This window comes from Morone saxatilis, unplaced genomic scaffold, assembly GCF_004916995.1.
Source record: "Morone saxatilis isolate NCDOM2014 unplaced genomic scaffold, NCSU_SB_2.0 Contig10, whole genome shotgun sequence".
Taxonomy (NCBI): domain Eukaryota; kingdom Metazoa; phylum Chordata; class Actinopteri; family Moronidae; genus Morone; species Morone saxatilis.
This window is the reverse complement of record NW_023339652.1, coordinates 1900031-1915067: the sequence shown is the minus strand read 5'-3', so window position 1 is coordinate 1915067 and position 15037 is coordinate 1900031. Positions and strand designations below refer to the sequence as shown.

The 15037-nt window shown below is 40.0% G+C and overlaps 1 protein-coding gene across 1 annotated transcript; it reads right to left on the bottom strand.

Annotated features, from left to right (window-relative positions):
• Positions 1-7486: 7486 nt before the first annotated feature.
• LOC118339254 (interferon gamma-like) lies at positions 7487-11952 on the bottom strand. Its single transcript, XM_035676831.1, has 4 exons — positions 11766-11952; positions 11006-11077; positions 8534-8794; positions 7487-7696 (listed from the first exon to the last, which is right to left on the bottom strand). The coding sequence occupies exons 1-4, from the start codon at positions 11883-11885 to the stop codon at positions 7553-7555; spliced, it is 597 nt and encodes a 198-aa protein (XP_035532724.1). The 5' UTR covers positions 11886-11952; the 3' UTR covers positions 7487-7552.
• Between the last annotated feature and the right edge of the window lie 3085 nt (positions 11953-15037).

Sequence of the window (15037 nt, the reverse complement as noted above, 5' to 3'; positions counted from 1 at the left end):
ACTCGACTAATCCTGCCTCCCAGTCATCAGTCTAATTGAAATTAATTGATTTTTTGCTGTGACATTAAAGATCCTCTTCTTTGACTTTTAATTCAATTCAACGTTCATATTCATTACACTTTTATTTGTATACCTGAGACTCGTCACATGCGCAACTCTTCATAACCTGAGAGCGTTAGCCGCTGTCAGACACTGGTGTAGTGCGAGAGAGAGGCGGAGGCGGTGGGAGAACCGTAACTCCCTCGTTTAACATTCTACAGAGACCCAACAGTAACTAACCAATGAGACACAAGACCTTCCGGAAGAACAGGGCAAGACGAGGAAACAATGCCTTGATACCTAGATCAGCACCCTTCCCGACCCCTTGGCTCTAGGTGGGTGGCCGTCTGCCTCGACCAGTTGGGGTGAGAGAGAGCGAGAGAGAGACAGACAGACAGACAGGTAAACAGCAGCTATGTAGAAAGTCACACAACTCTTTGGCGACTACTTTTCCAGAATCTTAGAGAGGAAGGGGAGGTTAGAAATCAGTCTATAGGTAATGATTCAGATTTTTCTTACAAACCTTCCACTTTAATCTAGAGTTTTGTATTATTCATTATTCAGATGCTAGATCAGCGGCTCACTGGGAAGAGATCAAAGGACAGATAACAGACTCACTCATCCTCCCTCCTTTTTTGTTTCTGTGCAATTTCAGTGTAATTTCTTAACTATCTCTTATCGCCTGCTCATCATTTTATCTTCTTTCAGTGGTTAGATAGCGATCTTATGTGCGACTGAGAAGTTTCCTCTGACTGAATATGAACAAAACACAAACACTCCCTCAAGTGTTCGGATTTAATAATTAGTTTTTTACTCAAAAATAATCAAAATGTGTAGAAAAAAAAAATCCTGCACACTGTCGATTACTTGTTCTCACTTTATATACTTTTCCATCCTCAGACTCATTCAGTAGAATTCATACAGACATATACAGGACACACACTATAATTTAATATTAATGAACATGATTGATTAACACCTCCAGCACCCACAGCACAGCCCCCATCTCCACCCACAATCCCACCTGCATCAATAATGAAGCTGTTGAGATGGTGGAGTGCTTCAAATATCAAATAAACTGAGCTTTGAACAACTCACCACAGACTGTTCCCCCTGTTTCTTTAACGTGCCTGCCTCCAATAGGAACCAAACTCATACGCATCACAAACAGCGCCTCCAAAATTATTGGTCTCCCTTGCCCTTGACCTCTCCGACCTCAACTCGCCATCACACGCAGAGCACACATCATACACATCACTGGCCTGCAAACGAGCACGCTGTGCCAGACGTTTTGTCCCTTCTGTCACAGCATTACTCAACAAAAATCCCTAGTAGCCGATATGTGTAAATACCTGTGTTGTGTTTAGATGTCTATCCTGTGGTAATGTTCTGTGTATATGTGTATACGTGCAGACTGTGGCAACAAATATCCTAAAAAGGATAATAAAGAATCTATAATTGTTCCCGAAGGTGTTCAGTTGGGTTGAGTTCAGCGCTTTGTGAAGGCCGATTCTTCCACGTCTTAATGGACCTCGCTTTGTGCATAGGGGGCCGAGTCCCTCCCCAAACTGTTGAGCTGGGCGCACAGGATCTCTCAGCTACTGCTGCCGTGCAACAGGCGTAAATGTGCACATCTCTCTTGTTTTAAAGCTGCACACACTGTTTGGTTTCTCCTGCTGTCTGCTGCTGCAGGTGTTTAATTAAGTCAAAGGACTGAATGTGACGCACAATCAGCTGTGGGCAGTTGGTTTGTGGTGCAAACTGTGGTATTTGTCTGTGTCAGCTCTCATTTAAAGTTAAATACCTTCCAAAAATAAAAAACAATACAGAAGAAAAGGGACTTATCTCTGTATGTATATACTAACGTGGAAAGGATCTTATCTAAAAACTATTAGCAAGTCATAGTCGCCTACTTATAGTTTTTATATAGTGGAGGTGTGAGATTATGGCAGGAAACGTTATTTAATTATCATATCAAAGTGACATTTCCTGCAATATAGAGCCTTCAATTGTGATCAATAAAGCTGCTCTTTTCCTATAAAGCTCAGCATGGAGGCTCAATATGCTAAACTTCACTCACTTTCAACAATCGCCTATATTCCCCCCGAAAGCCACGGTGTAGTTCTCTCGCTGAGGGAACTTTCTGGTGTGCAAGAACTTTGTAATGATAAAATTATTAAACACATTAAAGCTCAGTATGTCGTTAGTTAAAGGAGTTCATGAGTTTTATCCACTATAGAGGCTCTATGGTCGGTCGGTCCATATTTAGGCCCCAAATATCTGTCTCAGCTTTCCAGTCATTTCCAATTCATGCAATTCTAGTAGTTTATTGACCCCATAGTAGGCAGAAATATTCAAATAACATTCATACCACATGCAAAAAACTGCGAGGAATTAGAATAAAGTGGGCAAGTCTGCAAAGGGGAGACTTGTAGGTACCCATATAATGCATTTTCATTCAGATATCTAGAGGTCAGAGGTCAAGTCATCCCTTTGAAAATAGCTATGCCAGTCTTTACATCGCTAGGATTAAGCATAACTTCAGAGCGGTATTTAGCCCTCTTCCTGACTTGCTATGACATGGTTGGTAATGATGGCTGCGTTAGGTCATCTAGTTTAATATGATATCAGTATCTTCACTCCAGTTTTAAATTTTGGGCCCATTACAGCCTCTGAAGGTCAGTGTGGAGTAGAAGAGGGAGGGATAATATGGTGGACAATCAGATCGGACCTGGATGGATTTCCAAAAGATTTCTACACACATTGAAGTTCCCCTCAGGATGAATTTTAATAACTTCTGTGACTTTCCATCTGGCGCCATCATCAGGTCTACATTATAATGTGTCCAATAGTTCAGTTTAGAGCTGAAACTCCTAATCCCATCAGCCTCAGCTGCAGACTGTGTTTACAGAGCGACTTTTTAGTCTTCCGACCACTCGAAGCACCTCTACTCTACATGCCACATTCACCCTTTCACACACATACACACAGCGATGGCTGTGCAAAGCCCATTGAACAGAAACCAACTCATTCATTCACATTCACACACTGATTCACAGCATTTTGGGGTTTAGTATCTTGTAAGTATCTTAAATTCGACACGCAATGAGAGGAGCTGGGAATCGAACCAACAACCTTCCGATTAATGGACGAGCCGCACTCCCCCCACAGCCGCATGCTAACAACGCTAATCTAAGCTGTGAACATGGTAAACAATTTACCTGCTAAACAGCAGCATGTTAGCATTGCAGGCATGTTAGCATGCTGGCGTTAGCATCTAGCTAACTGTGCCAAAGTCTCACAGAGCTGCTAGCTGCAGACTGAACCTCTGTTTCCTTTTCCTGCAAACACAAACTATAAGTATCAATCATATCATAAAACTAAACTGATCTGAAGCTATGTAAATGTTTGGCGATGTGTCCACGATGCCTCTCTGCAGCCTGTTTGCAGCGGCATCAGTACAGAGCAGTCGGCGCCGAGCATTATCTGTCATTTATAGACATGCAAAAAAAACTTGTTTCCTTTTCTTCTGCAGTAGCATCTGCAACCTGCTGACTCACACTGAAACCCCACACACATTCAGACCACAGAAAGAGAGGTGGGGGTGAAAGTTGACTCCCAGTGTCTCTCTGTGTGTCTGCTTGACTTCCATCGCTGTCCTGCTGAAGTGCCCTTTACCACTACAGCAGTCCACCCCCACAATGCCCCCACTCGACACCCAGACGACAGCAGAAACATGTGCTTACAGACCAGACAGAGAACCAGTATCTGCTCATCTGAGTTCTTACTTACCACCTCCAGCCTGTTATTGATCTATCATGTGATTGTTTATTCTTTTGCAGCTTTAAAATATTTGGAGGAGTAAAACGTGGCTATAATTAGAGCAGTTTTTAAAGGATAAAAGTTTATTATTACAACTCTTTTTCTGAGCAAAACTCATAAAAAGATCCTTACTAACGAGTATTGTGTGTCTCTAAAGCTGATATATCTTATTCCTCTGCGCTGTAGAGCTGCATTGTTGTCCAAAAACACATCAAATGAGCCACAGTTGCACGGGGTCACATATTCCTTCATTACCACAAACAAACACACAGTTTTACTCAGTCTTGCATTCACCATCCTGCTGCCTCAAATAACGCTTGAAAAATGAGACTCCACCCTGTCACAAATAAAGACACAAAATACATATTTTTCTTAAAATGAAACTAATATATGTTTTGTTTTGTTCAGTTGTTAAAGTCCCTCTAAAGGCTGTTTATTGACCACACAAACACACAGCTCTGCTCTCCAACTGCCTGTGGGGGAAGCACAGCTCGAGTTCTTAGAAGTCTCACATACAGGGTTGCATTGTGGGTAAGGGCTGCAGTTACAGTAAAAGACGACTACCTGCCATTTACCAGAAGTGATGTCACCCGGAAGTGACATCACTGCTGTGGGTTAGAGGGGAGGGCGGGGGTCTGAGTTTGTGTAGCTGCAGAAAATACCCCGACCCGCCTGTGTGCATGCAGAGGATCATATCATAATAAATCATCAATTTATTTCTCATTTTGTGACTGTGGAAGTTACTCAGTAACTCAAGTGCTTTAAGCTTTACTTAAAGAGGTAGTGCACACTTAAAGATGCGTTTTGAGCTGTAAACTAAATGAGATGACTGTACAATATTGACATTCTTACCAAATATATATAAATCAGTATTACATTGGTGGAAAATGTCTCAACAAACACATCATCTATCTTTTTAAATCAGCCTGAACGTTGTAAGATGAATGCTGAGATAGAGTCGACTGTTTGGGACGACTTTAGTCATCACATTTATATAAAAATAACAGAGGAGGACGGGTCCACCCCCCACAGCCTCCACTGTGAGTGGGAGTCTGTGAAAATCCAAATGTATATATCATTCACAGGAGTTTATGCTAGTTGTTGCTAACCCTCTTCTTTTTCTATGTTGGCGTAGTGGGTTGGACTTTGTGCTTCAGACGGCTGCAGAACACCACCTGACTGCAACCTTCATCCCACAGAAACAAACACATACCACCTGACACACCCTTTAGCTTAGCTATATTAGCTTAGCTACAAACAGGCAGCACACAGAAACGTTTACAGCGTGAATGTGCTTCTAGTGACTATCCAGTGTTTTTTTTTCTCTACTATCATCTCACAACCCTTCAGATTTATCTTGTGACCACTTGGAGGGGCAGTCGGCATTTGTTTTACCCACTTCTGTATCCCCTTTGATGTAGGGGATGTAGGTGGTGTGCAGGCAGATTTCTTTCCTAGGATGGGGAAGGCATGGCACAGTTGAATGGATGAAGGAATCAGGAATACGTCTCTGAAAATGCACAATTAGGTAGTTTTCTCACCCGTCTGTGAGTCAGTATTCATGCAAAGTCTTCCCCTCTTTCTGTGGCTAATGTTAGTTTCATAATGTTCATTACTGCCTTACATCAGAGGGTAACTGACAATGTGCAGGCCACTACACTACAGGCCCATTTTTGGGTGAGCTAAATATGGAAAAGTTGTCTTAACATGTCACTGTTTATAACACAGGATGTTTATTCTTTACTGGACGGCAGCCTAAAAAAAGAATTCAGGGCATAAATTAAGAGTACGACGTAAGTTCACTGTAGATAAAGTACACAGACAAAGAGGTTCATTATTGACCTTGGAAATAGTTGTCTGTACTGCAAGTGGATCTTATGCTACAATTGTTCTTTTGTTAAAGGAGCTGACTTTGCAGCCCTGCATCCAAACAGTCCAAAACAACTTGTGGAGTTCCCCAAGGCTCCATCATTGAGCCTCTTTTATTTTAACAGTTCTGTGAATCTAAAAAGAAACCAGTCCCTCCAGGTGGTTGCAAAGTTGCAACCTCAACAATTAACGCAACATTCAACCAATCACTGTGAATTCTATTGCAAGCTTACAATCACTGTATTTTCCCATCAGTTTCACCAATCGTAGCAAAACATTAAGCCATAAAAACTACTAAAGATTTAATTCTTAATGGGACACAAGTTGCCTTTGATTTTTAATAAATAATCTGTTTCTCCTGCAATTTTCATGCAAAAAAATTAAATGTTTTAGACAAGCTGCAGTGAAATCAGCCATTTTAGGCAACAACAATCCCCCAAAAAACAAACAAAAACAAGCCTGTGAAATCTCAAGGTCCATGTAGTTTTATGGAACTCTTGTGAGCTCAGAAAAAATGTAATTTCAACATCTACAAATTTCACCACAAACTGCAGCTGAAGATCATGTGATATAATCTTGTGGTTCCTTTGGTAGAACCCTTGAGGTGAGATTGTTTTTCCTTCAGCTAAATACAGACAAAGCTGAAACATTATCTCGGTGCAATTATCTTCTCCAAAATCTTAGAGCCAAACTTTGTGCATCTTATCATCCAAAAAAAACCCAGTAAGAATCAGAAAATTAATGTTCATTCTGTTTTATTCAGCCAATCAATAAATACACAATAAATTATCAACAGCAGTAAGATTCACTATTAAATACACACCTTAAATACAAAAATAAATACATAGCAAATTAAAACATGTTAGGAAAATACAAAAATCCCTGAGTATCGTACTTCTACTACACATTAATTCAATAGTTAAAAAAAGTACGTCAGCATTAAACTATGGTCTATTTTGTACTGTAAACATCATCATTATCATGTATTCTTTTAATCAGTGCAATGGAGATGTTGGTAGAGAGACAGTCCTGTTGCTACCACTGAATAAAAAACATAACAGCTTACAAACTGCGATTCCCAGAAAGTTCTGCAATCAGAGAGCTCAAAGTCTAAATTTCTTGTTTTGTAAATGTGGTTTCTCATGTGAAAACTGTCATTTCCTTTGTAATAAACAGCTTTTACATGTTTTTAATCCATAAAAAAAGGTGAAATATTGTAAATATCACAGGTGATTTGTCAACCAATCAGGACTCTCCTGTCAATCTGGCACCGCCCACCTCTCCACCATCATCTAATCAAGAGTTTCACTCCAAAAATATTCTAAATTATACCTTTTAGGAGTTTTCCTCCTTTATTATTTTCTTATTTTTGAGGAATACTGCAATAAAATAAGATACTTTGAATCAAATTTACCATAAAAGTCATTAAATTAACAACTGTCTCGTGCAGCTTTTAAATAGGTAAATGATAAAGAAATCAAGTATTTCCAGGTGACACTGGTCGATATTGTGATTGATGAAGTGAGTAAAACTTCATGTTGAATACTGTTAGTTATCAGCTCTCTGCATCCTGCAGCGACAAACATTTGACAGGATCAAAATGCTGCGCTGTATTCAAGTATCGTAACACCGAACTTCCTTAAAAATATTACACACATTTTACAAAATCACCATTTCTACTAGGCTTAGGCTGCTGGTCGTTACAATAAATAATCTATGAAATAATCTCTTTAACAAACTCTAAATTTAAATACATTTTACTTAAATTTGCACACATTTTTTGCATTTTAGTTTTGTTGCTGTCGTTGTGCCTGTTTGTGTTTTAGCCACTCAGTTGAGACTTGAGCCGCCGCGTCTGTCGCCGCCGCCGCCGCCTCCTCTGCATCTCATCAGACAGCGAGCTCGCCTCCTCGTACAGCCATGGCAGCTCCCACAGGGCTTTGCTCTGGACGACGCGTTTATCCATCTAGAGGAGGGGAAGAGACGTTACATTAAAGCATAACACATAAAACCCTTTGTAAACCTTCCAAATAGAGCTTATCGAGGGTTTTATAGAGCAGCATTTTATATGACTTACTATTTCTCTACCTACTTAAGCGTACATAAACTCCTATAACCTTTGTGAAACAGCGCAGGAAGTTTCGAAAAAAGATTAACAAAATCAGGTGGGCAAAAAGGCTTTAAGCCCTGCATAAGCTGTAGCTAGCTCCAATACTACCCTACGCAGGTACCCCAAAAGTCCTACATAAACCTTTCATTAGGGCTTCTTAAAGCTTTATTCCATAAACCTTCAAAAAGTCCTACCTCAAGTCCAACATAACCCTCCAAAACCTTTCCAGAAGACCTTCTGGAAACCCTACATAATGCTGCATTTAGTCCTACACAAGTCCTACTTTTCATTCTACATAAATCTTTATTAGTCCTACATAAACCCCTCGTAAGCGTTTCTTTAAGCCATCCTAAACCTGCTAATAACCCTACTTTCTGGCCTACATGAGCTTTCCCTAAGCACTCTGCAACCTTTCCAAACACCTTACTTGAAGCCCCACACAAAGCTGTTTTAAACCCTACGTTTAGCCCTAAATAAACCCTTTATAAGCACTAAATAAACCCTTTATAAACCAACAATACTCTTTATTACTCTAAAGGACCTTAATTCACTTTGGTCAACCTTTGTCGACTCGTCTGAAAGGGCCTTAAGCCCAACATAAAACCCTCCATAAGCCTCAAACAGTATCACTTCTATCCGGATCAAAAAGCCGAAAGTCACATCCAAATTGATGATGAGTCTGTGTTTCTCTACCTGGATGTGTCGGAGAGCCTGCAGTTCCTTCAGAAGCATCTCCTGCTCACGGTAGCGGTGTTGTAGCGCCCGGATCTTGGTCAGGATATATTCCAGCCCCGTCCTGATATCTCCACCCGCATCAGCGGCGGCGGTGACAGAGGAGGCGGGACCGTCGTTGCTGCCGGTGGTCTGGGGACTCGGCGTGGGCAGCTGCTTCAACATCTCGCCGATCAGCTTTTCGTACGTCTCCAAAACGCCGCCCATAAACAGCCTCTTCACCTGAGAGAGAAACACACAAATACTATACTTTATTTCTAGTTTACGGATATATAACACTGATACACATAATACTGATTTTTAGAGAAATAAATTATACTATTAAAGCAGAAATTTGTACTGGTTTGACGAATTTGCACCTCCCTGGAAAAGTTAAAAAACCTTCTTACATGGTGGAAAAAATCTCTGTGGTTTGCCCACACAGGAGTTAAGTCTAAGAGTAGAGTAGGCCTAAAAGGGGAATGCCACTGTTTGATTGTGAAACATGAATGTCATAGTCCAACTTTAAACACTGAAACTCATTTGGTTGCAAGAACTCAAAGAGGTCAGAGGTCAGGAGAGTCTATTGTAGACATCGATTGTCACTCAGCAGGTTAATTGTTGCCGAGCTGTTTCACCTCAGATGAGTCACATGGGGACGCTAGACTGGAACAAATTCAAAGATCATGACTTGTAACACCTGTGTTGTCGTGGTGAGGAAAAAAACAAACTGGGAAAACCCAGAGGGGTGTGTGGCCTTTAGATCTATGCTAAAAAACAACTTTCTGTTCAACAACGTGTTCCCTGTGTGCCACCATGAACACCTAAACTTGATCAACATTCATCCTGACATTAAAATCTGACATTTTCTCATTGGTGAAATGTTTCCGGTATGTCGGATTCAAGGCCACACTGATACAGGTTCAAATAATGGACCAAAGTGGATCTAAGTGCTGCAAACTGGCAAAAAAATCTGAATTTTGTTGGTTTCTAAGTTGCCAAAACACAGCCGACCCTCAACCGCATACCAGAGAGGATTTTACTTTATATTTTCCTTTGAACGAGAACACAACATGTAGTCACACGAACCTAAAATCTTCAAACATAAACCTGAAACCGAATCAGTCCCATTCAGCACAGCATTCGAGCTAGTTAGTTTAAAACTTGATCTTATCTCACCTAGACAATATTTTGTTAATTACACAAGACTTCACAATAAACAGCAAACAACCAACTGAAGCACGCAACGTAGTAAAGATTCTTCGGGTTGGTGTTCAGTGTCTGTGTCGGTGCTCTGTACTCGAAAACCAACCATTAGAAATCTTCACATGATTGTTGGTGAAGAGTGAAAGTTTGATTTAGAGCCTGAGAATAGTTGCACAAAGGTTGCACAATGCAGAGCCAGCATGAAAAACAAACCGCACAAACCTCAACACAAACTCCAGCATGATAAAGAAACTGTTCAGTGTCAGACAGAAACCGGAGGAAAACACCAGTCGGCTGCTGACTCAGTGGTTAGCTGAAGATCAACAGGAGAACATGGAGAGTGGTCCACTGTATCTAGTGCACACTATTCCCTCCATTACTGTGCAACTTACTGCACTCTGAAGCTCTTTAACAACATTAAAACACCCTGAAAATCACCTTAATGCACCTTCATGTGCCAGGCTTTAGACAATCAGATGCTTTTTGCCCTCATCTCATCATACTGGGGGAAATAATCTTCTTCTTGAGAGACAATATCAGTACCAATCGCATTGAGCATGGAGCTGGAGTGAAGAGGGAATGAGCTTAGCTTAGCATAAAGACTGGGAACAGGGGGAAACAGGTAGCTCGGCTCTCTCCAAAGTTAAAATACACCTTTAAAACTCACTAATTAACACGTTGCATCTTGTTTTTTTTATTTGTGCACAAACAGAAATGTAAAAATGACATTAGACCAAATAAAAAGTAGTATTTCTTCTTTTATGTTTATATGGAGTCTAATATTCCAGTTTAAGACCTTTAAACCTTTGTATGTACCATGTGAACGATATATTACACTCTGGCTGCGCATCTTCACTCCATCTTGACCTGAATGCGTGGGGACGAACGTTTCTCCACTTCCAAAAAATGGCGGCTTCCGAGCTGAAACTCTTAAAGAACTGAACATACACGTCCAATTTAAGAAAGTGCACCCAGTTTGGTACCATTAGCCGGAGATGGGCGGATGGATACATCATTACTGGTTCCCCGTGAAGTCACAAATATTTCTGTTTCTGTACAAATTAGTGTTAATTAGTCGTCTGTAAAGACGTTGGTAGGCGGATTTCTTCACTTAAGATAGAGCCAGGCTAGCTGTTTTCCACCTGCATCCACTCTTTAAGCTAAGCTAACCGCTTCCTGACTCCTGTATTCAGTCGTCCTGGAGAAAGATAATTGCTTGTTGAGTTGCTTGTTGTGTTTATTATTTACCTCCATTTTGCCAGCCAGTGCTTTCCTGGAGAAGACGGGTTTCCCATCAAATCTATCGACGTTTCTAATCTTCTGCAAAAACAAAAAAAGACAAAAACATTTTTAGAACATGTCTTTCCACCTTTACAACACCAGATCAGTAATATATCATCATAAACTAAATAAAATCATTAATGATTTTAAACACTCTGATTATTGTTGATTTATAAACACAATAATCAAAGAGGTTGTAACAGAGATTATTGTTCTTATTGGTGCATTCAAAGACTCTCTGACATCTGATATATCACAGATATTTAGACTTTTACAATCTTGCTGATGTGTTTGAGGACACTCTGACATTTGAGATGTCTTTTTGTTGCAAAGCCTTTCACTGACAAGTAACTGCAGGTTGCTTTCTGCATCTGTCTCTTAGAAGTCTGAGTGTCATTGAATGAACCCCGTTCAAAAACCTGCGTTACTGTATGATGAGTGTGATATAAGTTACACAAAGTTAAGTCTAACTGATAATATTTGTAGTTAATTGACTAAAACATGACAAAAAACAACAGCAGGATATTCCTTTAAACACACATACAGTGAATGCAACATGAAACAAACTCTCTATGTGTATTTGTGCATGTGCGTGTGCATGTGTGTGTGTTTGTGGTGAGAGCATAAGTGTGTGAAAGAGACAGGAGGAAACAGAAAAGGCTTGTATCGTTATTTGAAGTACTGCACTACAAAGTACCGATACTCGGGCAGTGCTCTGGATACTCACATAGTGCTGCAGGAGGTTCTGGATGGTCTTGTTCATCTCCACATTGATGTGAGAGCTCCTGACCTGACACACAGACAGCCAGAGAAACAGACAGACCACTGCCCTCGCCATGGCAACCATTGTTATATCACCACTTGTAGTAGTTTAAGCTGTAGTCGGTTCGATTCCCTGGTGCTCCGGTGTGACCTGCTTGGGTTTTGGTCCTGTGAGAGAGCGAGCAGCGGAGCGCTTGGATGGAGAGACAGGCCGAAAACTAGGGAAAAAAAGACCCGTCTGACTGACAGCGGTGTGTCTTCTGCCGTTGATGAAGTTGTCTCAAACTGTTTGAGCTTTTTATTCATAAGTCGTGAGAGAGAGAGAGACGTAGACACACACAGGAGAGAGAGAGAGAGAGAGAGAAAGAGAGCTGAAGCGATGATCTAGGTGTGAAAACTGTGGTTGTGCTGTTTCCTTTAAATCACCAAACTTCATAGAAGTGGGTGAGGGGTCTCCCACTCATGCAAAAAATTGTCACTTTGCTGCAGAAAATGCACGTCACCCAAGTGGGTTTCACGTTGCCGGATGGGTTAACTGGTCCATCCTGGGAGTGGGCGCTGGAAGAGGGCCCTGTTGCATGCATCTCAATGGCGGTGCCAGTAGGAAGTCACTGGAAGGCTGCAGCCTGTGTCGGAAAGCATTTGATCCAGCAGAAACGTAACGGAAACCATTACAAGAACAAACCATATGACGCTCCAAAAGTTTCAGGGGAGCCCAAAATTCTTCCCTCGGAAGACCAAAACCCTAATGGCAAACACCAACGGATTAACTAATGCATACTGGTGCCAAATGGCCTTAATTGACTGACTTCCTGTGCAAACAAGCTCGTATTATAAAAAATTACTACATAGCTTTTTTACTCCAAAGAACATAATTATATATATTCCTTCTGCTAGAAACAAAATAACTGAACCTTCTGGTGGCCCAACAACACGGAAGCACACTATTACTATACATGTATGATGAGGAAAATTAGGTTTGATTGGTCTAAAGCCTAAAGAAATTTGGTGGCAACAGACTTTCTGTGTGTGTGAGGTATTTACAGGTATTTGAGAGTTAGGAGTTAATATAAAAAAAAGGTAAATCTGAGGTTTAATAGATGCAAAAAGACACATTTTATCCATCTGTTTGAAGGGCATTAAAAACCCATTCAAACTAATGGATAATGGCCCATTGAAGGAAAGGTTTCCCCCGCTGTCGGACTAATAAGATATGATATAAATATAGAATATATAGATAGAAACCTGTTGCATGTCAATAATAACAATCCCTCCATTCCCTTATTCGGCTTATTCGAGAGCCTTTTTGTACCGTTTTAGTTCAATGTGCCAAATATAGTATGATAGGAATAACTCATGGTTTGACCGATTTCCAAAATGTCCTTAGATTTGTGCTTTGGTAAGATCAGACAACACTTCCATTAAAGTAAATTCAGAATGTCAGTTGCAAGCACAAGGGGGTTAAAGAACTATTGAGGCCATTAGAGACCACTGAAACACCATCAGCCCACTGGTTCCTGCAGTTTATGCAAGAGGAAATAGTTCATTTGTTCATCAGCAAAGGCAGAATGAACATAATGGAAACTGTTATAAAACCTGAGCAATCTAACTAAATACCAGACTGTAAAAAAAATATTCCATTACACTGTAAATGTTACTTCAGTAAAAGTATAATCAGTAAAAATGTAGTTAAAGTGTTAAACTGTACTATTAAATATGATATTATTAGATTAATCTGACTCGTGCATGTAGTCGGTTGAGGTGGAGCTCTTTTTGTATCAGACTGCAACTCATTATTATCTTTTCCATTAATCCATTGATTGAATGACATCTCCACATTTCTTGTTTTATCCAACCAACAGTCCCAACCTCAAAATTATTACAAATACATTCAAATTATTGAAAGAGAAAGCAGCAAATCTTCACGTTTGAGAAGCTGGAACCATAAATTGTTCTGTCAATTTGTACTAAAATGTACAAATCATCATATTTTATAAACTCTTCATATGTTTTTTAATCAAAAATGTTAATTTGTAAAGTAACTAAAGCTGTCGAATAACTGTATTGGGCCTGGGAGGTTCTACTGGAACACTTTTCATAATCAGAGCTGCACTTTCCAGTATTTTGATTTAAACAACGGTGTGAAATATCATGTGTGTGAAATATCAACAATAAAAAAGATAATTTTCTGTAGTGTCGAACATGCAGATAATGTTCAGCTCAGCAGCTTTCTGGAGTTTCAGCTCCTAGTTTTCATTTTACATTTTCCCGGACATTTACTGTTTCTGATTCTAGTCGGCCTTCTGCAGTAACTTCCTCCTTCAAAATTAAACAGAAATCCATCTAGAACGGGGATCGGGATCGTATGCATGGCTGCCTATTTAATCAATAACTCACGTGTTGGAAAAGACTTGTTGGACTGAAGGTTCAACATGACATTCATTTTCTATAGAGGCCTGGTTCCTGGAGTTGCTGATGAGGAGGCGGCAGCACCTCCTAAAATCTGACATATTGAAACCATTCATTCATAAAAATCGTGTGTTTTTGTTGTTTAAAACAGCTGTAAATTATCCCGTCCATTCAAATTAATGCAAAAAGCCCCATAAATGTTATGCATTTAATATGATGTAATTGATTTGATGTTATAATTCATGCAACTGTGCCCCTATTATCTTTACATTCATGTTGAGAGTAACAGAGGACGCCCTTTAATTCTGCCAGCTCATGCTAGATTCCCCGTCTATGCGTGAGGTGTGTTATGCCTCATTGAACTTAGAGGAAACAGACCAAATATGAGGCTTTTTCTTGTCAGCTACACACACCTATACGCACAGAGTGACATAATTGTCTGGAAACAAATTGAAATGAACTCCCGGAGCGGCTGCGATACTGTTAATATCAGCGCAACGTATACAGAGGTGTGAAAATACCTGCGAGCTGCATCAAAGGAAACAAGAAAAGAAAGTGAAACCAGAAGAGAGTCTGTCCTTCAGAGACAGTGTTTTATTGTAAATAGGAAGGAGATTAATGGGATCTGACCAGGACCTTCGCTTTCAACACTTTTACATCAGATTAATATTTAAAGTTGCATTTTACAACAGCTGATCAATAATCCAAAACGTGTTAATTAAAGTAATAACTTTAATGCACTTGAATGTGCACAGTGACCTTAAATCATTACAAAAATGTATTTTAAATCAATTCGATTAGCTGTTTACGATCAGTTAATGTAATAAT